We start from the raw sequence: 27872 nt of genomic DNA on the forward strand, positions 1-27872 counted from the left end.
TATCACACTTCTTGGGAAAAGTGTACAAGGTGGTTTTTTGTTTTTTTTTAATCTAGTCACAGTGACATTCTGAAAGGTATCTCCCAGAATATGTACTCTCTAAGTACTGGTAGAAGGGACACAGGACCTGTACTCAGGTGTCTGTCTTTGGGAAGTTGCAGGTGTTATTATATACCTAGGTCTTCCAGTGATGTAGGTGTTTTTAGAGTGTCTCTCACATTATCTAATTGGTCATATGTAAGCTTAGACCTAAGTTCCCCAAATGATTAATTAAATATATCTTCTCAAATAGCACAGTGCCTAATATATAATAGTTGCTGGAAGGCTAATTGATATTGCTTTTGAAAACTGCAACCTAGTGATGTTAGAGAAGCTCCTGCTTCAGAGGCTTGGGTAGACAATTTGAAGGGTGAGTCTGGAGATCATTAGATAACAATTATGACCAAAAATTATTTTAAGAGCTAATTTTGAATAAGGCAACAGGTTCTCCCACCTACCTTCCCTAAAGTTACAGAGATGACTAGAAGCAATTCAGGAATGGGGAAAATTCTGAAATGAAGGCCAATATGTGACTGGTGATTTATTAGGTACTATCTATTTTAGATTTTTTGTTTGTTTGTTTGTTTTTTTGAGACGGAGTTTCGCTCTTGTTACCCAGGCTGGAGTGCAATGGCGCGATCTCGGCTCACCGCAACCTCCGCCTCCTGGGTTCAGGCAATTCTCCTGCCTCAGCCTCCTGAGTAGCTGGGATTACAGGCACACGCCACCACGCCCAGCTAATTTTTTTGTATTTTTAGTAGAGACGGGGTTTCACTATGTTGACCAGGATGGTCTCGATCTCTTGACCTCGTGATCCACCCGCCTCGGCCTCCCAAAGTGCTGGGATTACAGGCTTGAGCCACCGTGCCCGGCCTAGATTTTTTTTAAAACCCAAATTGACTGTAATTCTTTTCCTGATCTGTTAACTGTGTCTGAATAAAGTTGTTTTCCCAAGAGCCTAGCTATTTCTGGAAGGTGGGAAATGATGGTGATGCAATGGGAAGCAGGAAGGAGAAAGTGAATGTGGTTACTATTTGAGATAGTGAGCTAATTGAAAAAGTAGATTCACGGTGTGTAATTACACATTTATAGGTGGATTCTGAAGAGCCTGTCTTTGAGGCTGTGATCAACTGGGTGAAGCATGCCAAGAAAGAGCGGGAAGAATCCTTGCCTAACCTGCTGCAGTATGTGCGGATGCCCCTGCTAACCCCCAGGTATATCACAGATGTAATAGATGCTGAGGTAAGTAATGCAACACTCTCAGAATCCAAAACCGTGACAAACTCTTACCTTAGGTTATGTATTCAAAATTGATTATTTTAATGTAGGCACAGTATCTCCTGGTTTGCCTCTCTAGGAATGCCAGTGAGAGTGATGCCGGGTCGTCCCCAGGCATATTTCTAAGAAAAGTGAATTTCTCGACAGGTCAGGCTCTTAACACAAATGAAAATCTGTGGTTCAGTTTTGTGTTTTGCTGTCTTTTGTTTTACATGCCTCTAAGTGTTTTGTATCAACACCTGATAATAAGTTTTGTCTCCTCTGTTAAACATAAATTGTTCAAATTGCCCTGATGCCACACTTAGCAGACCTCTTCAATTTTGACTTCTGGTGAAACCAGTATGAAAGGAGTTTGATACATTTTAGTGTCAACTTTAGTTATATCATGTTGAGTTTATTTATAGAAGTGTTTTTCCAACTTAAGTTCTTTGTGATACTTTTTCATAATTTTTACCATATATACCACCTATGTTGCCTGGACCATACTTTGAGGGAGCACTGATTTATAGCATGTAGGTAAGGCCCAGGCCAGTAAAAGAGTTCCTCTTGCTGACCCAGCCCTAGATCTCTTAGTGAGTTAATTACAAACAGTTTTCAGTTGTTCACATGAGAAAAGTTGCAAGATGGTTAGTGTCACATCTCAAACTCTTTTTCTCCTATTTGTGATTTCTGTCTTTCTTACAACCCACTCACATATCCCTTGTGTTTAGTTCTTTACATTGTGGTTAGAAGCACAGACGCTGGAACCAGACTTGGGCCTGAAATCCCAAATTCACCACTTACTCTGTGAACTTTTAGCAGATGTCTTAATATATTTGTGTCTTAGCTTTCTTATCTGTAAAACAGTGATGATAATAGTATCTTCCTCATATGTTATTGTTAGCATTGAGTTAAGTTACTATGTGAAAGTTTTCCTTTCCAGTTCAACTGAGAACTTCTTGGATCAGGTTAATAGAGGTGCTATGTCATTAGAGCTGTGTCCTTTAGAGTCCCAACAGGAAACAGATGGTATGCTCAAAATAGGACAATTTGAGAAGAGCTTTTATTATAAAGAAGCTGTTTACAGAGGTGCAAGTTTAGAGAAACAACAAAAGACAGTGAAATAACCTGGATTTAGGACACATAAGCTATTAACAGCCCCTAAGACTGAAGGGACAAGGTTAAGGAGTGGTTACTAGAACATTAAAGGAAAGAGAATCATGTAGAGTCACTACCTTGAGAGAAACCTTGAGCTTTGATTGGGCTATCCCAACCAGAAGCTAGAAGGCATAGGAAGACCTATTGACACGGTTCATATAGGCCAGTTTTCTGAGCCAGAGGCAGAGTGAAAAGGGTAGAGAGCGAGTTGGGAGGCAAATGAAAGATGTCCAGTACAAAGCTATCAGAAATAGACACGGTGATCACAACAGTACTGCGAACCTTGGGGAAAATATTTCAGGTAAAATATACTTCTTCCTGTCATCCAGAAAAGAACAATCTTTTTGGTTTTTCCCTTATTATTTTTCTTGTTAGTTATTATGAACTTGTGTTTGCATAACCCTTGGAAGGACATACATACTATGTAAAAACAGGCACACGTCATCCCTGAGAGAGATGGAAAATACTGCTCAACATGCCTTTTTATATCATCTGATTTTTGATCCATCTAGTATATTATCTGTTTTTTAAAATAACTTTAAAAAGTCATTTCTGGATCTGAAGCAAGGAAAAGAACCTGGGAATGTGAAGAGCGTGAGATGGTAGCCAAACTCCCAGTCGCATTAGAAATTAAAAAAAAAATAAAAATAAAAGTCATTTCTGGAAACCCAGAGCATAGTTACTACTGGCAGTACTCCTAGAATCACGGGGCTTTGGAAACTGGTTTTCCGTGTTCAGAAGTCAGTTCTTTGCACGTGCCCTTTGTACTCTTACAGTATTACAGGTGTCCTCTGTGCCTCACTCTACTGTCTGCTGTATTTCAGCCTTTCATCCGATGTAGTTTACAGTGCAGGGATCTGGTTGATGAAGCAAAGAAGTTTCATCTGAGGCCTGAACTTCGGAGTCAAATGCAGGGACCCAGGACAAGGGCCCGCCTAGGTAAGCTGGTATCTTGGCAGAATGAGGGGTTGCTTTTCAACTGTTTCTTGCAGGTGACAACGTAGTTGAAAATAACACTCTATAAGAAGTACAAAGACCTTGTTTCAGATCTTTTATGCTGTCATCTCAGACAGGTCAGTTTACCACTCTGAGCTTTCTTTCCTAATTCAAATCTTTTTATTCTGTCATCTCAGACAAGTCACTTTACCACTCTAAGCTTTCTTTTTCTTTCTTTTTTTTTTTCTTTGTTTGTTTTGTTTTGTTTTGTTTTTGCCACTCTAAGCTTTTTTTCCTATAAACCAAAGATATCTTCTCTGTCTACTTCACATAACTATTTGGAAATTATAAAAGCACTTTATACATTGCCAAGCATTACTGAATATGTTACACTTTTTTGTCAATATTATGTAGAGTCTGTGAATTAGAGATATTTTTTAGTGCCACTTAGTGGCACGTAAGTAGTATATGCTCCCACCTACCTCTTCACTTCCCCTTATGTGGTTTCCATTCTGGAATGAAAAGAGGAAGAAAAGGAGCCCAGTATGGTAGAAAGTACATGGGTTTTGGCAGTGACAGTGGCACGTACCAGTTTACCTCATACTAGGTGTATTAATTTGGTCAGGAACCTTAACCTATATGTGCTTCAATTGCCTCATCTGTAAATGGAATCATCATGGGACCTGCCTGTAACATTGTTTTGAAGAGTAAATGAAGTTATTTATGTAAAGCCTTAAAACAGTTGTTGGCACATAATAACTATGTGTATTAGCTATTATCTTAGCAAATAGACCTAGGTTCAGATCCAAGCCCCAACAGTGGCTGGTTGGGCAAGGGATCAATTTATCTGAGCCTGTACATCTGCCACTAAGATGAGAGTTAGTGTCTTATCTCTGTGGGTTTTGGGGATTAAATGAGATGTATATAGGATACCTAACACTATAGCTGGCACATACTAAGTACTCAGATATTATTATACTTTCCATGTCCTATTCTCTCTGCTTCACTGTCCCAAGAGCCTAAGTACATAATGTATAAAAGCATTTTATGAGTTATAAATTACTCTATATGTACGGGGTGGTATTTTGTTTTATTTCCTTTCATCTGACTGAGGACTCATCATGCATACTAAGGTGTTAATTGATAATTAAGCTGCTCACTCACTGATGGGTTTAGGTAGAATGGTGATTTATCCCTATATTAAATTTTTTTTAATAGAAGTGGGATGGGGTCTCACTGTGTTGCCCAGGCTGGAGTGCAGTGGCACGATCTTGGTTCACTGCAGCCTTGGCCTCCCAGATTCAAGCAGTCTTCCCACCTCAGCTTCCCAAGTAGTTGGGACTACAGGCATGTGCTACCATGCCTGGCTCATTTCTGTATTTTTTTATAGAGACATAGTCTTTGTTGCTCAGGCTGGGTCTTGAACTGCTGGACTCAAGCAATTCACCTGCCTCGGCCTCCCAAAGTGCTGAGATTATAGGCCTCCCATATATATTAATTTTTAAAATTAATTAATTATTATTACTATTTTTGAGATTGAGTCTTGCTCTGTCTCCCAGGTTGGAGTCCAGCGGTGCAGTCTTGGCTCACTGCAACCTCTGCCTCCCAGGTTCAAGAGATTCTCCTGCCTCAGACCCCTGAGTAGCTGGGATTACAGGCACATGCTGCCACACCCAGCCAATTTTTGTATTAGAGACAGGGTTTGTATGTAGAGACAGGGTTTCACCATGTTGGTCAGGCTGGTCTCGAACTCCTGACCTCGTGATCCACCCGCCTTGGCCTCCCAAAATGCTGGGATTACAGGTGTGAGCCACTGTGCCCAGCCACTATTTCGTTTGTTTTTTTTGAGACAGAGTCTTGCTCTGTCACCCAGGCTGGAGTGCAGTGGCATAATCTCAGCTCACTGCAACCTCTACATCCTAGGTTCAAGCAATTCATGTGCCTCAGCCTCCCAAATAGCTGGGACAGTAGGCAACTACCACCATCCCCAGCTAATTTTTGTATTTTTAGTAGAGACGGGGTATCTCCATGTTGACCAGGCTGGTCTCAAACTCCTGGCTGCAAGTGATCCACCTGCCTCTGCCTCCCAAAGTGTTGGGATTACAACCATGAGCCACTACACGTGGCTGCCTCCTCTATATTTTTTAATGGCATAAGTACTATATGTTCAGTGTATAACTTTTAGAAATACAGAGAAGCAAAAAATAAATAAAAATCATTCGTAATCTTACCATTCAAAGAGAGATAAAATCTTACCATTTTTTTTTTTAAGAGAGAACTTTTAGATAGGGCATTGTAGGTGGTATTTTCTATTACTGCAGGATGACAAAATGTGATCTGTGTTTTATATACTTTATACAAAGATACATATCAACACAAGATAGGTCGAAGGACTAAATGTTTGAAAAACTATGAGAAGATTAAAAGAAATTATAGAAGCCGGGCGCGGTGGCTCAAGCCTGTAATCCCAGCACTTTGGGAGGCTGAGGCGGGTGGATCACGAGGTCAAGAGATCGAGACCATCCTGGTCAACATGGTGAAACCCCGTCTCTACTAAAAATACAAAAAATTAGCTGGGCATGGTGGCACGTGCCTGTAATCCCAGCTACTCAGGAGGCTGAGGCAGGAGAATTGCCTGAACCCAGGGGGCGGAGGTTGCAGTGAGCCGAGATCGCGCCATTGCACTCCAGCCTGGGTAACAAGAGCGAAACTCCGTCTCAAAAAAAAAAAGAAATTATAGAAAAATATTTGCATACATTCTGGATGGAAATCTTTTTCCTTTTTTGTAAAATACAAGTAATAGGCCAGGCATGGTGGCTCACGCCTATAATCCCAGCACTTTGGGAAGCCGATGTGGGCAGATCACTTCAGGTTAGGAGTTCAAGACCAGCCTGGCCAACATGGAGCAAATCCCATATCTACTAAAAATACAAAAATTAGCCTGGTATGGCTCACACCTGTAATCCCAGCTGCTCAGGAGGGTGAGGCAGGAGAATCGCTTGAACCCAGGAGATGGAGGTTGTAGTGAGCAGAGATTATGGTATTGCACCCCTGCCTGGGCAACAGAGTGAGACTCCATCTCAAAAATAAATAAATAAATACACACACACACACACACACACACACACACACACACACAACATAAAATGTACCCTCTTAATCATTTTTACATGTACAGTTGAATAATGTCAAATACACTTACATTGTTATACAGTCAATCTCTATAACTCTTTGTCTTAACAAGACTGAAACTCTGTGGACATTAAACAATAACTCCTAATTCTCCTTTCCTCCCAGGGTAGTAACCTTTTTAACCATAGCAGAAAAACTCAGAATCCTTCAAGGTTGCTTGACTACATTAAATTTGTTTTAATTGATGACGAAAGACAGAAAGTTAAAGACATGGACTGGAAAAAATATGTTCAACATGTATGATAAAAGATTATATTTCTAATATAAAAAGAACCCATATGAACCAATAAAATAAAAATAATAGCCCAATAGGAGATTGAGTACAGGTAACACATATAGGAGGAAATACAAGGGACCAATAAACATTTTAAAATGTGCTTCATTAACAGGTCTAGAAATGCATATTAAACAAGATAACTTTAAAAGCTTAAAATGTTCATATGCCTTGTGTCCTATTTCTTGAAATGTATGCTATAGAAATAAAAGCCAGTATATAAGGATATATTTGTAAGAATATTGGATTTACTATAAATTGTTAGTATTGCCAGAAAGAAAGGGATACAACCTGAATTCTATCTCAAGGGGAATGAATAGTTGCCCGAATTATAGTACAGTTTTTTTTGTTTGTTTGTTTTTGAGACGGAGTTTCGCTCTTGTTACCCAGGCTGGAGTGCAATGGCGCGATCTCAGCTCACCGCAACCTCTGCCTCCTGGGTTCAGGCAATTCTCCTGCTTCAGCCTCCTGAGTAGCTGGAATTACAGGCACGTGCCACCATGCCCAGCTAATTTTTTGTATTTTTAGTAGAGACGGGGTTTCACCATGTTGGACAGGGTGGTCTTAAACTCCTGACCTCAGGTGATCTTCCCACCTCAGCCTCCCAAAGTGCTAGGATTACAGATGTGAGCCATTGTACCTGGCCGTTACTTTTGTTTTTAAAATAGTATCATTATTTTTAAAAATCAGGTTGGATATCCCTAATCTGAAAGTCTGAAACTCAAAACGCTCCAAAATCTAAAATTTTGAGTGCCAGCATAATGCTTAAAGGAAATACTCACTGGAGCATTTTGGATTTGGTCTTTCTGAATTAGGGATGCTCAAATAGTTACGCAAATAAGTAACGCAGATATTACAAAAATGTCTAAAATCTGAAGCACTTCTTATCCTAAGCATTTTAGGTAAGGGTTACTCAACCTATACCATGAGAGCCAGTGACGTAGTGGAAAGAACCTGGCACAAGGAGATAAGACATTTTGCTTACTTTGATTTTTACTCCCATTTCTGTCACTGACTCTAGTAGCTTTCTGTTTGGACAAGTCCTTTAGCTTCTCTGGGTTACCAGTTCTTTATATCAAGAGAGTTAACATTCTATATCAAGAGAGTCACTAAAGTACTTTCCAACACAGAAAAATGTTTTTTTGTTTGTTTGTTTGTTTTGCATAATAACACTCATTACTTGCTTATTAAACAAAATAATAAGTTTTTTAGTTTTTGAACTAAAAACTAACAAATCAATAAACCCAGAAGATTCTTTGGAGGTACATTTCCTGCATGTCTCTCAGCAGGCAACAGAAGGGGCTCCTGTTTGGTTAGAGAACTTCTTTATTGCCCTGACCTTGAGGGATTAAACTATGAATCTTTATACCTTCATAGTTTTTAGGTTATTTTTGAGAAGTTCTAGAAGGGAAGGGCTGAAGCAATTTCCAATTAGATTCTTAACATCTCCTTGTCAGTGCCTTAGAAGGTGGATTGTTCTTCCATCATGTCTTCTACCCATCTCTATGCATATTGGCTGCCAAACCAGCTACCAGAATAATGACTCTTCTGCATATAGCAGAAGGAAATTAAATTGACAGCCAAGTTAAAAATAGCCTGCCAAATTTTAGTTATTAACCTTACCCATTACTGTCTCAAAGAAGATGTAATGGAAATTGCTATTCTAATTTGTGGCTGTCTCCATTTTTGAACTGAAGATCAATGCAAATGGAAATGTAAGTCTCTGAACCCTGTTATTTTAGCAGTCCTGCATTAGCTCTATTTCTCTAATAGTGTTTCACAGCACACACACTCCCCTTCCCCTCCGGCTAAAAGTAATGAGCAAACCACTGCCAGGTTCTTCAGTTTTAGAAATTCGCTTTTTCTTGTTAGATGTCCTAAACAAGCTTTTCTCATTAGAAAGATAAAAATCTCACTTAACAAGTACTCCATCATTGGCAGAGAACAAACAGCCTTCTTCTGGTTGACCTTTTCACTAGCTCTTTTTTGGACGAGTCAGATTGTTTCAGTATTGGTCCCCAACTTAGGGTTCAAAGATGTTAAAACCTTATGAATTCTCCCGGGGGAGAAAGACTTTCTAGGCACAAAATAGTGAAAGAAATCACGAAGGATAAAGTCAATATTGACTAAATAAAAAATCACATATAAAATTATGGCAAATTTGGAACATAGGTTTGGAACACTTTAAAGGGTTAAAGGGTTGGCCCGGTACGGTGGCTCATGCCTGTAATCCCACCACTTTGGGAGTCGAGGAGGGTGGATCACCTGAGGTTGGGAGTTTGAGACCAGCTCGACCAACATGGAGAAACCCCATCTCTACAAAAAATACAAAATTAATCGGGTGTAGTGGCACATGCCTGTAATCCCAGCTACTTGGGAGGCTAAGGCAGGAAAATCACTAGAACCTGGGAGGCAGAGTTTGCAGTGAGCTGAGGTGGCGCCATTGCACTCCAGCCTGGGCAACAAGAGCGAAACTCCATCTCAAAAATAAAGTAAAATAAAATAAAGGGTTAAAATCATTTGTATGTAAAGAGCTCATAAGAATGCATGAGACGGGGCAAGAGCAGTGGAGAGGTTGAAGTGGACGGATCTTTTGAGCCCAAGAATTAACCACCTGGCCAACATGGTGAAACCCTGTCTCTACTGAAATACAAAAATTAGCCAGAGGTGGTGACTCATGCCTGTAATCCTAGCTACTAGGGAGGTTGAGGCAGGAGAATCATTTGAAACCAAGAGGTTGCAGTGAGCCGAGATCATACCACTGCACTCTAGCCTGGGTCACAGAGCAGACTCCATCTCACACAGAAAAAAAAGAAAAAAGAAAAGAAATTAGTGGTTGCAAGTACTCGGGAGGCTGAAATGGAAGGGTGGGAGGATGCTTGAGCTCAGGAGGTCAAGGCTGAGGCTACAGTCAGCCATGATTGTACCACTGCACTCCAGCCTGGGCAACAGAGCAAGACCTTGTTTCTAAAAAAAAAAAAAAGAATACATGAGAGAAACAATAATGATTAGAGTGTACAGTTCACAGAAGGGCAAGTAAAGCTGGCTACTAAATATGAGGGAATTCAACCTAATTAATAATAAGGTCTTGATCTCCTGGGTTTATGCAGTCACCTTCCAAAGTGCTAGCATTACAGGTGTGGGCCACCATGCCTGGCCCCAAATTTTTTTTTCTAATTCATGTTCATTACTCAGCATTCTTCCCATTTTTTTAAGAAAACAATCAGGAAAAGTTTCATATTCAGGTTATTTATCACGAGTTATTTATGTGATTGTTTATAACCCAAAATTATGAAACCTGAAGTGCCTAAGAATATTATAACCATTTACTAAAAGAATTATTCATATATTTGGAAAATGAAATAAAAACATCAAGATACAATATAATATAGTCCCATTTGTGTTTTATAAATATGTAGAAGGGAGGCTGGAAGGAAATTATGTTACATTTTGGTGTGTCTTTATATTGCAGAACTATGAGCAATTTTTTTCATAATACTTCAATTTTCCAAGTTTTTTAGCAGTAAAAATGTATATGTTTTATAATCACAAGGAAAATACTTTTTAAGTCTTTTTAACAGGGAGAAGTAATATGTGAGTGGGGATGGTGATTATACTATCCTTTAGTAATTTTTATATTTTCTAAAAGAAAATCATTTTTGTGCTAGAAAAAGCTGAACAGGCTAAGATTTGACTAAAATTATATCCATTCATTGTGAAACACTGGTGCTCATAGTTATCAAAAGCTCTCTTGGCAGTGGGAAGTTAATTACTTAAACTCACTTTGGTAGACAGTCTGTCAAAACACAGATCTGTCAGGGGAAAATAATGAAGAGAGTTCTTCACAGCAAAGAAGCTTGGGAATCAGTTATCAAAGGTTCCCAGTCATTTAGAGCCATAAAATCCCTGAGTGGCTGGTTTTTGTGCCTCATGTCTATAATCCTAGCACTTTGGGAGGCCAAAGTAGGAGCATCACTTGAGTTCAGGAGTTAGAGACCATTCTGAGCAACATAGTGAGACCTTGACTCTGGAAAAAGTGTTTTTTAAAAATAGCTGGGTTTGGTGCACACACCACAGTCCCAGCCACTTGGGAGGCTGAGGTAGGAGGATTGCTTGAGCCTGGGAGGTCGATGCTGCAGTGAGCCAAGATTGTGCCTGGGTGACAGAGGAAGGCCCTGTCTTTTAATTTAAAAAAAAAAAAAAAAGATTCTCTGCATTCGCTGCAGGTGTGAGGTTGGGTGCAGGTGGCTGTCTTACTGCCTTGAGGCATCGACAGATGGACGGACAGAATGACTGACAGTGCCACACTCCCACAGGCCTCCATCTACCACACAGCAGGCTGCCACTGCCACCACCACCAATCCCAAGTCTGATGGCATTCTGGCCATGACTTTCAAGATTGTTCTCCTTTTTGCAGCACCTATGGTTAAAGTTCCTATGGGGCTATATTTTTCCTTTAAATTACTTCTTTTCCAAAGTCTGAAGTTAATGTCCCCTGAAGACAGCACCTTTTATGAGACCATTGTCGCAGTGGTTGGGCTTCATGTGGTGTTTCATAGTGTGGAAAGAGGGCTTGCCCCAATGATGGGAAAACAAAAACGAATAAAGCACTTCTTGAGAGCTGCAAGTGTGGGGGGTGAGGAAGTACCTAAAGCGTTTTTTGTTTTTCTTGTTTGTATTAAATGTACTTATTATTATTATTATTATTATTAAAAAGGAATAGTGGATGGGGAGGGAATTAAGTATTTACTGCAGCTAAGACTTCGGTAAAAATGGGGATTGGGGGAGGGTTGACATTTTCTGACCCACCTGTTAACATGCTAAGTGCTTTTCATTAAGGACAGAATATGTTTGACTGAGGATTGTGTTTGGCTGGTGTAAATATTAATGCCAAAATAGGAAGCAAGGATGAAAGTAACACTGTAATTAGTAGCCAAATTTATTTCATATTAAAATGTGTCGTGACATAATTTTTATGACTTGGCTCAAGCAACAATTTTCCGAGCGCACCCGCTTTGATGCTGCTCACAGAACTGTGGATGGGCTGTTCTGCTTCCTAACTCTGCCTACTATGTGGCCTATTGTGATGATGAAGTTGATAAAGTAGACCAGTATCAACCACTAAGTCTAGAAGACCTGGAAAAATTGAAACAGGTCCTGAACCCCTCTTTTTGGTAAGCCAGAGTTCTGCATGCCACTACACTACAGACAAAAAGAAGCAAGTGGCCATTTCCGCACCTTGCGAGCTGTAATGCGCGTCCTGAAGAGGATGGAAAAGATTCCCTTCAGTGCATTGCAGAGATGCTACAGCTCACCATCCAAGCCACAGGATTGGAGGTTACCATAATCGAGAAGAAACTTGAGAGGGAGAGCAGTAAACCTCACAAAGACATCATTGGTATCAGATCTCAAAACCAAGGGTCTTTGGCCCAGGGAAAGAATTTTTTAATGAGCAAATTTTCATCTCTAAATCAAAAAGTGAAACAGACCAAATCCAATATAAATATTGACAACCTTGGAAAGCTAGAAACTTTACCAAACCTGAAACAAAAGTTAACTTTCTAAAACCAAACTTAAAAGTAAATCTTTGGAAATCAGATAGTAGTCTTGAAACAATGGAAAACAGAGGAGTGATGGGTAAGGTTCAGGCAGAGTCTGATGGGGACATGTCTTCAGATAATGACTCATACCACCCTATGAATTCCTTACAGATTCTAAGTCTGATGAAGACAGGCAGCTAGCTAATTCATTAGAGTGTAGAGCCAATAGATTACGTTCTTCCTAGTTGTGGTATTATTGCTTCCGCTCCTCAGTTAGGCAGTTGGTCCCAGTCTCTTAGCAGCACTGATAGTAGCATTCATGCCCCTTCAGAGATTACTGTTGTCATGGGAGTGGGCTTGGAAAAGGCCAGGAGTCTCGTTTGAAGAAAAGTCCTTCTGCTGCAACTTTTCAACATACACATACTGACTGGCTTTGCCAAGCCTATGGATATTTACTGCCGCAGATTTGGGCAAGATGCACAAAACAAAGTGACCTACCTATTAGACACTAGGTCTGTGTCTCAGCAGGCTACTCAGGAAAGAAGTCAAATGACCAAGTTTCCAACAAAGAAACCCAATCAAAATCAACAGAACACACACCTCCTCAACTGTCTCAATTAGGTGTGTCTCTTTCTGCAACAGGCCCACAGTTTTAGTTGAGCCAGCACATTCAGTTGCATTTCAAAAGACCCTTAGTTCTGCTTCCAGCATGCTTGAACTTGAGACAGGCCTTCATGTAACTCCTCCTTCAGAGAGCAGTAGCAGCAGAGCAGTCTCCCTTTGCAAAGATTTGAAGTTCCATGGTTGCTGTTACTAGTATTACCCAAACTAGACTAACCCATGGTTTAAACTTCGCAGTGGCAAAAGTTCAGAAGAGTCCTGCAGAACCTGAAATGATTAATGAAGATGAAGTCCAGCAAAATGAACTTAAAAGTGTGTTTATACAATGCCAGACACAGATAATTCAGATTTAGCTTTTAGCCATAAGAATTCTTCCATGACTTTTATTTTAAAATAGGAGATGTTTTTACCTCTTGGGGTATTTTAATTTTACTGTCTGAATCCAGGGCCCACAAATTCTGTTTATTGAAAGGATTTTAAAAGGAGTCTGAACCTGAGTAGATTTCTTTTTTTTTTTTTTTTTTTTTTTTGAGACGGAGTTTCGCTCTTGTTACCCAGGCTGGAGTGCAATGGCGCGATCTCGGCTCACCGCAACCTCCGCCTCCTGGGTTTAGGCAATTCCCCTGCCTCAGCCTCCTGAGTAGCTGGGATTACAGGCACACGTCACCATGCCCAGCTGATTTTTTTTTGTATTTTTAGTAGAGACGGGGTTTCACCATGTCGACCAGGATGGTCTCGAACTCTCGACCTTGTGATCCACCCGCCTCGGCCTCCCAAAGTGCTGGGATTACAGGCTTGAGCCACCGCGCCCGGCCCTGAGTAGATTTCTAAATTTTAGAGTCAGGGCTACAGAAGTGCATCATCCTAGAATGTGTAGACCTGAATAGCTTATACACTACAGAGCACTTTGCTTATCTGAAAGTAATTCAGCAACAGGTCACTTTGGGATATAACCTGAAACTTTTTTTGTAGTGGGATGGGTAGAATACATGAAGTAGATACAAGGGCTGGACATGCAGATACTTAGGGGATTAGCATTTTTCATGATTTGTTCTGTTTGTTCATTCCTGTGTGTTAACCTCTACAAAATAAAGTATACATTTAGTTTTTAGTGACTTTAGCATGTTACTGAAGCGTTTAAATATAAAGCTATTTTAGTTTTGATGGCTTAACTATTCCCTGAGGAGTTGAGGGTCATTGATACTAAAGTCAAAAAATGAATTCTCATTTGATCCTAATTTTCCCTGTCTTCTACTTGAACACATTTAAAATTTTCTTCTGCCTATACCATGTAAACCTAGGAGCATTAAGTCTTGTCAGTCACATAGTAAACCTGATAGATCAGATGTGAATACCAGCACTTATTAAATTTCATTTTTGCTGTTTTCGGGAATGTAAGAACACATATATTGTCTACTGGAAGTTCTAGAAGAAAGTCAGGTTTTAATTTATTCTAGGAGGGGCATCCTCAACCCCTTAATAGACAATCCACAACTTCAAAATTTAGTCTGGGCCAAGTGCAGTGGCTCACACCTATAATCCCACCGCCGTGGGAGGCCAGGAGTTTGAGACCAGCCTGGGAAACATCTGTCTCTACAAAAAAGTACAAAAATGGGCCGGGTGTAGTGGTAGACACCTGTGGTCCTAGCTACCCAAGAGGATTGCTTGAGCCTGTGAGGTTGAGGCTGCAGTGAGCTGTGATTGTGCCACTGCCCTCCAGCCTAGGGAACAGATCGAGACCCTGTCTCAAAAAAAAAATTCAGTCTGAAGCACAACTGTGCTGAAACTGGTCTTCTGACTATACCCCTGACCACACAGAACCAGGGCTGCCTCTGTAATCCACACAGTAAGAAAGTTGCACAGCATATGCCAGCAAGTATTAGAGCTTTACTCTGTTGAAGTGATTCTCAGCTGAACATTATGTCTGTTGTAACTTTGATGAGCATTCCATTTTTCTTTTTTATTAGTGGTATCTTTTTGTGTGTGTGTTAAATCTTGTGATTATTAAAGTACCATTGTAATTTAAAACAAAACGAAACAAACCTCTGTGCAAATCACAGCAACACCTCTTACCAAGTTCTGTGGACAGAGTTACCAGAATGTTTACGTAGGAAAATTTCAGCCAACAGGAAGTGTTACCAGTTCTCTAGGTTTTGATTATAATCTGTTTCCTTTCTACTGCTTTTCTCCCACCTCTCAAAAGGTGCCTGAATGAAATCATATGAAGATAGAGTAGGGGGTTTTATTTTATTTTATTTTGAGACTATCTTGCTTTGTCACCCAAGCTTGGAGTACAGTGGCGTGATCTCGGCTCACTACAACCTCTCCCTCAGCCTCCAGCATAGCTGGGACTACAAACACATGCTACCACACCTGGCTAATTTTTCTATTTGTATTTGTATTTTTTTGAGACAGAGTCTTACTCTCTCACCTAGGCTGGAGTGCAAGTGGCGTGATCTCTGCTCACTGCAACCTGCATCTCCCAGGTTCAGGTGATTCTCGTGCCACACCCTACCGAGTGGCTGGGACTACAGGTGTGTGCCCCCACACCTGGCTCATTTTTATATTTTTAGTAGAGATGGGTTTCACTGTGTTGGCCAGGCCAGCCTCAAACTCCTGACCTCAAGTGATCCACCCATGCCTCAGCCTCCCAAAATGTGATTACAGGTGTGAGCCACCACACCCGGCCTTCTTTATTTTTTGAGACAAATTCTCACTCTGTAGCTTAGGCTGGAGTGCAGTGGCACGACGTTGGCTCACTACAGCATTAACCTTCTAGGCTTAAGTGATCCTCCCATGTCAGCCTCAGGAGTAGCTGGGACTATAGGCGTTTGCCACCACACCCGGTAATGTTTTTTATTTTTTGTGGAGATGGGAGTCTCACTGTGTTGCCCAGCTGTCCTTGAACTGGGCACAAGCAGTCTGCCCACTTTGGCCTCCCAGAGTGCTAGGATTATAGTCATGAGCCGCTGTGCCCAGCCTCCTTAGTTTTTTGTTGTTGTTGTTGTTTATTTTTTGGTTTTAGTTCTGGGGATGGGGTGGGGAGTTAAATAAAGCAACAGAAGTAAGAGCTGAAAAATCGGTAGAAAGCTTTAAAATTTGCATAGCACAGGAAGTACCTCTTGGTTGGTGTGGGAATGTATTTATTTATTATTATTATTTTAATTCTTTTTTATTTATTTATTTATTTTATTCAAGCGTGACTCCAGACAGGATCCAAAGAGATTTTCAGTCTCTCCTCTGGGTTTTTTTTTTTTTTTTTTTTGAGACAGAGTTTCGCTCTTGTTACCTCTGGGTTTTATGAAGACTTACTTTACCCTTCTATGTTAGCCTCTTCAAGCACTAGGTCAACCTTAAAAGGGCACAGGGAGGGGCAGGGAAATTTTTATTCATACTTACATCATCTGCTGGCATCATATTCCTCTACAAGGGAAATGTGTTTGGAAAGAAGGATCACACTTACCTTCTCTATTCAAGTCAGGAAGAGAAGAGGTGGCGTACAAAAGGGACTCATAGGGGAATTGTGCCCCCAAGGAAGAAACAACTTGTGGTCCTCACTTCTCCCAGATTGAAGTAATTTTAGGCAGACATAAAATTAGTTCAGTCAATGAAGAACTCTTCATTCATAGGCTTTGATTTCTTTCTTTTTTTTTTTTTTTTTTTTTGAGATGGAGTCTTGCTCTGTTACCCAGTCTGGAGTGCAGTGATGCAAGGTAGGCTCACTGCAGCCTCTGCCTCCTGGATTCAAGCAGTTCTCCTCCCTCAGTCTCCCAAATAGTGCACACCACCACACCCGGGTAATTTTTGTATTTTTAGTAGAGACAGGGTTTCACTGTGTTAGCCAGGCTAGTCTCAAACTCCTGACCTCAGGAGTCTGATCTGCCTGCTTTGGCTTCCCAAAGTGCTGGGATTAACAGTTGTGAGCCACCGTGCCCGGCCATGCTTTGATTTTCGAAGGAGCTGACTCCTGAGACCTACTTGCTGGCTCACTTTGGAGAGGGTCCACTTTATTTGGCAAGTATGTAAGACAAAACCTTATTAGAAAAGCTGCATGGTTTAGATGTAGGTATATATGGTTTATTAAGAAAAATCTCAAACATAAAAACAGTAATATAATGATCCCTTATGCCCATCACACAATTTTAATAGTTATCAACATGTGGCCTATTTTATTTATTTGTTTATTTATTTAGAGGTGGAGTCTCACCTTGTTGCCCAGGCAGCTAATTTTTATATTTTTAGTAGAGACGGTATTTTGCCCTGTTGGCCAGACTGGTCTTGAACTCCTTACCTCAAGTGATAAATCAACCTCAGCCTCTCAAAGTCCCAGGATTACAGGCATGAGCCACTGCACCCAGGCTATTTTGAAACAAATTCCAGACTGGATATCCCTATGTCTCATACTTCCACATATATCTCTAAAAGATAAGGAATTTTTTTTAAACATCTAGAATGCCATTATCACTGTTTAAAATCACACATTTCCTTATTTTCTTAAGTACATGTTTGTGTAATTTTTTTTTCCGATAATTTTTTGTTGTTTGTTTTTGAGTACTTAATGTTGTTTAAATCAGGATCCAAAGTCCACACATTGCTGTTGATTTCATGTCTCTTTCAGTATCTTAACCCAAAAAGTTTCTATCCTGATTTGGTTTTTCCTAGCCAATTTATTTCTTGAAGAAACCAAGCTATTTGACCTGTAGAATTTCCCACATTCTGGACTTTGCTGTTGCATATTTGTAGTGTCATTTTACATGTTCTTCTCCCCTGTATTGCCTGGAAACTAGTGGTTGGACTAGAGGCATGGTAAGAGGCTCAATTTTTTGGAAAAAAGACTGACTACGTGGTAGTATGGTCCTTCCTATTCTTCACCATTAGGAAGCACACAATGTCTCACAGTAATATATTAGCTTTTGACAGAATGACTCTAGCCCAGTAATTGATGTTGCCAAATCCATTACTTCATCAGGGGTTTATCTGTGCTACCTGTCAGCTTCAAGGTACTGCATTGGCTCTTTCAAGTCCAGGTTACTTATAAGATTTATAAGATCGCCGGGCGCGGTGGCTCAAGCCTGTAATCCCAGCACTTTGGGAGGCCAAGGCGGGTGGATCACGAGGTCAAGAGATCGAGACCATCCTGGTCAACATGGTGAAACCCTGTCTCTACTAAAAAGACAAAAAAATTAACTGGGCATGGTGTCACGTGCCTGTAATCCCAGCTACTCAGGAGGCTGAGGCAGGAGAATTGCCTGAACCCAGGAGGCAGAGGTTGCGTGAGCCGAGATCGCGCCATTGCACTCCAGCCTGGGTAACAAGAGCGAAACTCCATCTCAAAAAAAAAAAAAAAAAGATTTATAAGATCCCTTTGGTCTCCTAGATGCTTCCTAGTGATTGAATTTTCCAAAGCTCTAGCTACCTATTCTTTCCATGAGTTCTAGTGGAGCACACGCACAGGGAATTTTCTCAAACAGACTTTGCCCTTTGAAAAAAGCCAAGCTGGGTGTTGTGGCTCATACCTGTAATCCCAGCTACTTGGGAAGCTAAGGCAAGAATATTGCTTGAGGCCAGGAGTTTGAGACCAGCCTGGGCAATATAGTAAGACCCTGTCTCTTAAAAAAAAAAAAAAAAAAAAAGCCAAGGTAGGCAATATTTTGTCAGAGTAAGGCCTTAGAGGAAAGGATAGGATATAAAGACTGCCAGAATAGCTTCTTTGGGAAAATAGAGAAAAAGACTTTTGCTTTAAATCTCTAGTCATTTGTTGCCTGGTAGTTTTGATGAATTGTCAGGCAATGTGATCATATCGTTGACTAAATTGGAGAAGTAAGTGTTCATGGAAAAGAGATTTTAGGCCAGGCGCAGTGGCTCATTCCTGTAATCCCAGCACTTTGGGAAACTGAGGCAGGAGAATCACTTGAGGCTAGGAATTTGAGATTAGCTTGAACATAGCAAGACCCTTTCTCAATTTAGAAAAAGAAAAAGAGATTTTAAGTCCATCACTTGGATCCTAAGTTTCAACATGCAACTTTTTTTGTGACAAGGTTAGGAGAGTTCTTACTACATTACAACAACAAAAAACCTTCTAATGTTCTGCAGCAAGAGAAAATAAAAATTTAAAAAATCTCTCCCAATTTGAGTTTTTCAGGCTGAGAAGTACAGAGAGTGCCTTTAGCTTCTCACCTGCACTTAAGACCTCAAGTATTATGTCAGCCAGTCATCTAACTGGATTGAAATGGTACAGTGTCATGTTGAAGTTTGCCTTCTAGAGTTTTAATGTTGTCCAGAAATTTAAGTTTCAGAGACTCAAGAGCTACAGCCTCAAGGAGAAATAACTCCCCATTCGACAGCCTTATGATTATCTTCTATTTCAGATTGTATCCCTCAGCCACATAAAACAAGACATCCTAGAACTGTTTCTGTTTACACTTCCCTGTGACTAGTTATCCATCCAGGGATGCCGAACTAACCTATCTTTTCTCTACCTTGTCTTCAGGAGCCAATGAAGTGCTTTTGGTGGTTGGGGGTTTCGGAAGCCAGCAGTCTCCTATCGACGTGGTAGAGAAATATGACCCCAAGACTCAGGAGTGGAGCTTTTTGCCGGTAAATAATGGTGAAACCATTTGTTGGAAGGGAGCTTAAATTCCTCAGTCTCTGGCTCCAGATCATAGCTAATCCAGCCGTAAGAGTAGAAAAGCCTAATAACAGGTTGTTTCTTACAACAGTCTTGTGCACATAGTAGGTACTCAGTAAACAGTTTTTGGCTGTTTAGATTAGAAGATTATACCTTAGAAATGTTAGTGGCCCTGTGTCAAGTTAAATCAGATGGCCACCACTAGTTAGGTGCTTTTCTAAGCTGTCTTTATAATTCCCAGCATATTTCATTGGTCATGTTTTGTTAAACTGAACCCAATGTTAAACTGTGTTGAATTGAACCTAGTATTCAATTGAGCTCAGAAGTTTGGACTGAGCGTGGTAGCTCACACCTGTAATCCCAGCACTTTGGGAGGCTGAGATGGGAGGATCTCTTGAGGCCAGGAGTTCAAGACCAATATGGTGAGACTCTGTTTCTACAAAAAAGTAAACAAAAAAATTAAGACAGGTGGTGCATGCCTGTAGTCCTAGCTGCTTGGGAGTTTGTGATAGAAGATTGCTTGAGCCCAGGAGTTCGAGGTTGCAGTGAGCTGTGATTGTGCCACTGCACTCCAACCTGGGTGACAGAGTGAGATCCCAACTCAGAAAAAAAAAAGTTTGTATCTGTCTCCCTCAGCATGTCTCTCAGTGCTGAATGAACAATAGTAATTTCTGAGAAAACATAGAAATCCAATCCTCCTACCTTTTAAGGTTCTTATAATAAATCCTGGCCCTTTGATTAGCAATGTGGGACTACTTTTCCACTGTCTGGAAAAATATCAGTCTCTTAGCCCAGTGCCTTATGGAAAAGAAAGGAGTCAGATACTGGATAACAGAAAGCTGTTAAATCTTTTGAAAGCCTTGGAAAGAGGCAGATGTGCAGAAAGCTTACATCTTTAAGAGACCCACAACAGCTGGGCGCGGTGGCTCAAGCCTGTAATCCCAGCACTTTGGGAGGCCAAGGCGGGTGGATCACGAGGTCAAGAGATTGAGACCATCCTGGTCAACATGGTGAAACCCCGTCTCTACTAAAAATACAAAAAATTAGCTGGGCATGGTGGCGCGTGCCTGTAATCCCAGCCACTCAGGAGGCTGAGGCAGGAGAATTGCCTGAACCCAGGAGGCGGAGGTTGCGGTGAGCCGAGATCGCGCCATTGCACTCCAGCCTGGGTAACAAGAGTGAAACTCCGCCTCAAAAAAAAAAAAAAGAGACCCACAACAAGCTTTTCCTTCAGTAGGTAGCCACCTGGGAGCCACTTGAGGATGAACCACTCAAGGAGGGTTCATGATGACAGGTGAAGAAGCATAGAGGTGTGTAGATACAACAGGGAAGATAGCAAAAGTTAAGGCCCGAAACTTGCTTAACTGAAATGCTCTGTACCTCTTCTCTCCAAATCCATAGAGCATCACACGTAAGAGACGTTATGTGGCCTCAGTGTCCCTACATGACCGGATCTACGTCATTGGTGGCTATGATGGCCGTTCCCGCCTTAGTTCAGTGGAATGTCTAGACTACACAGCAGATGAGGATGGGGTCTGGTATTCTGTGGCCCCTATGAATGTCCGACGAGGTCTTGCTGGAGCCACCACCCTGGGAGGTAGGCTTGATATGCAGGGCAATATTTCCATCTTACTGTGGCTGGACCAGGGTTTTTAACCTCTCATGTTTTCTGGCAGGAGCGTGAAACATGGAGGGAAAAAAATGAGGTCAAATATTATTATTATTTGAGACAGGGTCTCTCTCTCTCTGTTACCCAGGCTGGAGGGCAGTGGCGTGACCACGGCTCACTACAGCCTCACCTCCCCGAGCTCTAGCGATCCTCCCACCTCAGCTTCCCGAGTAGCTGGGACTACAGGTGTGCACCATCATGCCCAGCTATTTTTATGTATTTTTAGTAGAGACAGGGTTTTGCCATGTTGCCCAGGCTGATCTCTAACTCCTGAGCTCAAGCGACTCACCCGCCTTGGCCTCCCAAGGTGCTGAGATTACAAGTATGAGCTGCTGTGCCCAGCCGACAAATACTGTTTTTGCTTTCAGAAATATCAGTGTGATAGAAGCTGTTCAATATTCATGGATGTTTCAGTACCAACTATAAAGTTGGCAAATCAAGTTCTAATGTGCTGGGTGGGGAGCTGGCACTGGCTGTATTTTTGCAAATTCCCAAGTGGTTTTTGAATGCTTCTAAGGATTTTATTTTACCCCATTCTTTTTAGATGTCTTTCTTGTCTGTAAAACTTAATTGACTTATCTCATTTAAAAATATTTTGTTTTTGCTCTCAGACTTTTAGAGGACACTTGAAATTTTTGTAGAGGAAAGAGTTCTAGAAATCTCTCATTCTCTAATAATCTGTAATTTGTTTATTCTGAGCAGATATGATCTATGTCTCTGGAGGCTTTGATGGAAGCAGGCGTCACACCAGTATGGAGCGCTATGATCCAAACATTGACCAATGGAGTATGCTGGGGGATATGCAGACAGCCCGGGAAGGTGCCGGACTTGTAGTGGCCAGCGGAGTGATCTACTGTTTAGGTACTGAGTCTGTGATGCAGGAATGGGAGATAACTCAATGGGTAGTAGATTGTGGGTAAGGGTTCCTTTTTAGCAGAATGAAGTTCATAGACTTCCCTTCAACTAAAACCCTGATGTGTCAATGTATTTTCTGTTAATTGGGATTATCATTTTCTTATAAGCAGAAAGTAGGGTGCTATCAGTTAGAGTTACTGGGACTCTAGTGGGAAAAATAAAATAATTAGTTGAAGCACTTGGAGAAAGGCTGTCCAGGAATAGGCATGAGGATTTACCACTCATCCTGCAGTGGTCTCTGTCTTCCAGGAGGATATGATGGCTTGAATATCTTAAATTCAGTTGAGAAATACGACCCTCATACAGGACACTGGACTACTGTTACACCAATGGCCACCAAGCGTTCTGGTAAGATCAGATCTGAGGGAGGAGACAACAGGCAGTGCTGTCAGACCTTTACGTATATAATAGTGATGCAGGGGACAAATTAGATTAATGTAAAAATGAGATTCTGCTCCTCCTTGTCTCTGTTTTCTCCAAATATTAGGATAAAGACAGTTTATACTTAAAACTAGATTATACATTTGAAAGCTGAAGCCTTCATGTCTTTGTTCTCTCCCTGTGTTTTAGAATACAATTTTGTCTGTGTAGCACATGTTAAATAAATGTTTGTTAAATAATGTTTCTAATGTATAAGAACAAAAGAGTAGCACCTTACCTTCACAAGAGCTTTTTGAAGTGGAGCAGGCTGAGACGTAGAAAAGGAGAAAACTCTGTGCCATTCTAGTTTACGTATTCTGAGTAAAAATCGCTTCAGAACCATAATCACAGTTCCTTTCCCTCCATCTATCTTTATTGCTGCCTTTTTTTCATTTCTTCCATTTCTGAGAAGGGTGTGGCTCTGAGTTAATGAGAGTAAAGAAGAGAACCATTTCTTTTTTCTTTTTCTTTTTTTTTTTAAGATGGGGTTTCACCATGATGGCCAGGCTGGTTTTGAACTCCTGACCTCAGGTGATCCACCCACCTCAGCCTCCCGAAGTGCTAGGATTACAGGCATGGGCCACCGCGGCCGGCTCTGAAGAGAACCATTTCTATTTATCTTTTATCATTTCAAATCCAGGCCAAAGGGTTTATAGATGGAATAACTTGTGCTGGACTAGATTATTCTAGGCCTGTCTAGGTCCAGTCCGTATCTCATCTACTCTAGAACTCAGCTGGCCATTAGTGACCATAGTTTATTTCTATAACTCAGATTCTAGGCTTAGTACCATTCATTTGCTAATGCCTTCATTTTCCCCAGGTGCCGGAGTAGCCCTGCTGAATGACCATATTTATGTGGTGGGGGGATTTGATGGTACAGCCCACCTTTCTTCTGTTGAAGCGTACAACATTCGCACTGATTCCTGGACAACTGTCACCAGTATGACCACTCCACGATGCTATGTAGGGGCCACAGTGCTTCGTGGGAGACTCTATGCAATTGCAGGGTGAGGATTTAAACAACTCCAGACTCAATATGTAACCAGAGCACAAGTCTATGTGATCTGATCCTTACTTTTGAATGGAGACAAGATTTAGGTAGGGGTAGACATCTCCAGTAGCAACTTGATTGTTTTTAATTAGATTTTTTAAATTTTTTTAGAGACAGTCTTTCTCTGTCATCCAGGCTGGAGTCTGAGTAGAGTAGCTGGGACCACAGGTGCATGCCACTGTACCACGCTAGTTTTTTATGTTGTCTAGGCTGATCTCCAACTCCTGGGCTCAAGCAATCCTCCCACCTCAGCCTCCCAAAGTGCCAGGATTACAGGCGTGAGTCACCAAGGCTCCAGTGGCAGCCTTAAGGAAGAACTTGTGTGGAAAGGAACAGAAGGCTAATTTCTTTCTTTAAATTTAATTGAGACAGAGTCTCACCATTTTTCCCAGGCTGGTCTCAAATTCCCTCCTAGGCTTAAGCAGTCCTCTTACCTCAGCCTTCTTCATAGTTGAGATTACAGGCAAGTGCCACTGCACACGGCTGACTCATTTTTTTCTTTTGCCTCTTTTCCACTCAGATATGATGGTAATTCCCTGCTGAGTAGTATTGAATGTTATGATCCTATCATCGACAGCTGGGAAGTCGTGACATCCATGGGAACCCAGCGCTGTGATGCTGGTGTGTGTGTTCTCCGTGAGAAGTGACCATTGTTGGAGCACCATTCAAAACTAGTGACCAGTCTGGTGGACAGTTAGTGGGAGAATCAAGAATCCTTTCCAGAATGTCTGTTTCTCAGTATGTGCACAGGGTGATTACAGGCACCAGTGCAGTGATGAATGTACTTATTTGACACATATTCCACCTTGTCCTGGTTATTGTTCCTGAGAAGGGTGGCCAACAGATACTCCAGGGAAAAGAATTCAGATTGAATGGATGTGAGAGACCAGATTGCCTCTCCCACTGCCTTGGGGAGCTGTTTCCTGTCTTTTCTAACTTACCACATGCTCAGTGTACTATGTGTATGTTGTGCCTCAGATGTTGCAGAGAACGAAGGTGAGTATAGCCTACTAGATGTGGGCAATATCCAGCCTAGATGATTGGAAAGGTACCAGTTTAAGTAAACTTGGTAAAATCCAAGTCTTTTTTTTTTTTCCCCCCTAAGAAAAGATACGTTTTCTAATCTACAGGTAGCTAGAGGCAACACAGTTCCATTCTAGAGGGAAACAGAAGGGAGAGCCCCATAAAACTTTGGGGGCAAGGGAGAGAGACTCATCCGACACTTCTTGTCGGGGATAGGGTTGGTATATCAGAATTGAGGTTAGAATAAGTGAATCAACTGAATTTGACGGAATGTGAGTGAACCTACAACAGCACTGAAGTATTACATAACCTGGAAGACTGAGAAGGGTTTATCATTTGAAGGATCTTTTTATTTCCCCAAGTCTTCCTAAAGTAGAATGTTACGCATTGTAGCACTGGAGACAGCGTAACAGTGAACAAATGCTGGGATAAGAGAAGATGGCATCAGTGTGGGAGTTCAGTATAACTGGGGTTAAACTAGAAGTACCTGTGATTCTACAGTCTTATTCCCTGCCAGGGCTCATCTAGCCATGGCAATGTATGCCTTGAATGGGGGTGAAAGCCTTTCTTTGTTGAATCAGATACTACTACACTGTTACACTTCCACACTATTTATTTGGGGATGGGCTGGGAGTGACAGTAGCCCAGTAGTTCAGCTACCTGATTACTGCCCATTCTTTTAGGAGTACACTTCTGCCAAGGAGTGGTTTGTACTGCTGTGTTTGGTACATTTAGTCTTTTTTCTGCTATAAGTTTCCCTGATCTGTCCTTTAGTGTAGATGTTATTCGTCACAGGACAGAATAATCAAGGACAACCAAAATCCTTTTGTCAGTTTCAGTACCTCAGCTATCAACATTTCTGAGCTATTATTCAATGTTCTCTATGTCATGGAGTGAAATTCTTGTTTTATGGGTATTGGGAGTGTGGGAATGTGATAAATAACCTTTGCTCTGAAATTCCATTTTTCCCTTTTTCCCTGAATCATATTGACCTACAGAGTTAATTTCCTTTGTATTTTTTTAAGAAAATATTAAAAATCAACGGTCTCAAATGCTGAGAGTTTGTGGCTAACCAGCATTGCCTTTAGCAGATACTTGGGAGGGAATGATGTAGGGATCAGCTGTAACTCTTGTGCTTCAGCCTGTTCATCTTGTGTGTTTGCCAACTAGTTCTGCTTTTTCTGTTGTAAGAGGCAGCCACTTTACACTATGGAGATTCTCATCAGTCAAATATTTACCTGATTTGCCATATTCATTAGCTCCTCTCATGCTTGGAGTTACTTGAAAACCAAAGGAGTAAAGAAGAGACATCTGGAATTCACTTAGCACCCGCTTGAATTTTAGGGTTTCATTCATGCCAGGCCTTTTTTCCATTTGCTTTGAATTATGAGTTGTGATACTAACAGCTATGCAGAAGGCCTGCAAAACTGCAACAATCCTGATGCTTCCAGAACAAAAGGAAGGAGAAGCCACAGGAAGTTATTTTCCCTAAAGATGCCTGCCAACTTTGGCAGATACATTGTGCCTGCTAATTAAACTACAGCCTGTAAAACATGTGGCTCTTCCTATCTCAAGAAGAGATCTAGGAGAGGCTGAAGGACTGATGGCTCCTATACTGTCTTCAGTGCTGACAAATTAGTTTCAGACCAATTTCACAAATAGTTCATACACTGCAGCCACTGAATCTTCTACAGAAAAATCAACACCTAAAACTTAATAGCTCCTTTTTCACTCTTTTCACAATCATACACACTTTCACGTGCTCACATACATACACAGAGATACCCCTAATTTGGTGAGTTCTCTTAATTTTTTTTTTTTTTTTTTTTTTTTTTTTTTTTTTTTTTTTTTTAGACAGAGTCTCGTTCTGTAGCCAGGCTGGAATGTAGTGGTGTGAACTTGGCTCACGGCAACCTCTGCCTCCCAGGTACAAGCGATTCTCCTGCCTCAGCCTCCCAAGTAGCTAGGACTGCAGGTGCGCATCACCACACCTGGCTAATTTTTTGTATTTTTAGTAGAAATGAAGTTTCACTATGTTGGCCTGGGTGGTCTCAATCTCTTGACCTCGTGTTCCACCCTCCTCGGCCTCCCAAAGTGCTGGGATTACAGGTATGAGCCATCACGCTTGGCCAACATCTTAATTTTTTCAGCTCCCACCACTGGCAACCAGCTACTTAGTTATCTAACCTAGGAAAACCAGCAGTTGCTTTGTGTCACCCCCATCGCAATACAGACATCCAGCTAGTTTCTAAGTTCTATACCATTGTAATTGTTCCTAGTCCATTCCCCTATCTTCACTCCCTCTGCTAGCTTCAGGGCCTTTCTCAGCTAGACCCTAAGGTAACAGCCACTTGATATCCTTACTCTATTCCTCTCTTCAATCTAGCCTCTCCATTTAGTTATAGGTTATCTTTCTAAAGCATGGAAGTACTTAACATACAACAGACAGTAAATATTGAAGTTATTTCTGGGCCTAAAATTCCACAGATTCCCATTGTTCATATTGTAAATGTTAAATTCCTTAGCATGACGTTAGATCCATGGAGCTCTGGGCCCTCTGTACCTTCCTGATTTTACCTACCTCTGTTATCACTTCTTCCCAGGTTTGTGGGTCAGCCACAGCGGTCTGTTAACCATTCCTAAATTTGTTCTCACCCTTGTTCATATACAATACTGTTCTGTCTGCAATAATCTTGCTTTCCTGACAATCCCAGTTAAGAGCAGTGGCTTTAGAGTTGTGCTGCAACCTTTCTGATCTTTACCTTTCTCATTTTGTGCACAAGAGGACCGACCCCATAAGGAAACTGATAATTTAATACGTTTCTAAAGGCGCTTTGACACATTTGCCGCATAGTAAATGGTCACAATGATTAGAAGCGGCCAGAAATTACAGCTTCCACACACCTTTTTTCCACTACCCAAAAGATACCTGCCCCTCTAAGTAGTTTCCTATAGAAGAAGCTAATGTGGCTAAAATTTGATGAGAAGTCCGACCCAGATTCCCTTCACATTGCCCCCAATAAAGTCCCCATTCATTCAGGAGCCTAAATTCAGATCTCGGAAAACTAAACAGTACGGTCAACCTAATGATTTATTTGTTTAGGTCTTACTATTAAGCACAGTGACCAGGTGGGTATGGAGATGTGTCA

General features: G+C 41.2%; 1 protein-coding gene and 2 pseudogenes across 2 annotated transcripts in view; 2 read left to right on the forward strand and 1 right to left on the reverse strand.

Annotated features, from left to right (window-relative positions):
* KLHL12 (kelch like family member 12) overlaps positions 1 to 25151 on the forward strand; it is a 40149-nt gene extending 14998 nt beyond the window's left edge. For both annotated transcript variants that reach the window (XM_010348888.3, XM_074385020.1), the window contains 8 exons: positions 1132 to 1281; positions 3279 to 3393; positions 19508 to 19614; positions 21047 to 21242; positions 22017 to 22175; positions 22479 to 22577; positions 23470 to 23656; positions 24221 to 25151. In XM_010348888.3, coding sequence (XP_010347190.3) covers positions 1132 to 1281; positions 3279 to 3393; positions 19508 to 19614; positions 21047 to 21242; positions 22017 to 22175; positions 22479 to 22577; positions 23470 to 23656; positions 24221 to 24347 — 1140 coding nt within the window. In that variant the 3' untranslated portion in view covers positions 24348 to 25151. The remainder of the gene's footprint in view (positions 1 to 1131; positions 1282 to 3278; positions 3394 to 19507; positions 19615 to 21046; positions 21243 to 22016; positions 22176 to 22478; positions 22578 to 23469; positions 23657 to 24220) is intronic.
* Positions 3401 to 19501, forward strand: LOC141581062 (phosphatidylinositide phosphatase SAC2-like; annotated as a pseudogene).
* On the reverse strand, positions 16213 to 16382 carry LOC120362893 (small nucleolar RNA SNORA26; annotated as a pseudogene).
* Positions 25152 to 27872: the final 2721 nt, after the last annotated feature.

Source organism: Saimiri boliviensis, chromosome 14, assembly GCF_048565385.1.
Source record: "Saimiri boliviensis isolate mSaiBol1 chromosome 14, mSaiBol1.pri, whole genome shotgun sequence".
NCBI classification, from domain to species: domain Eukaryota; kingdom Metazoa; phylum Chordata; class Mammalia; order Primates; family Cebidae; genus Saimiri; species Saimiri boliviensis.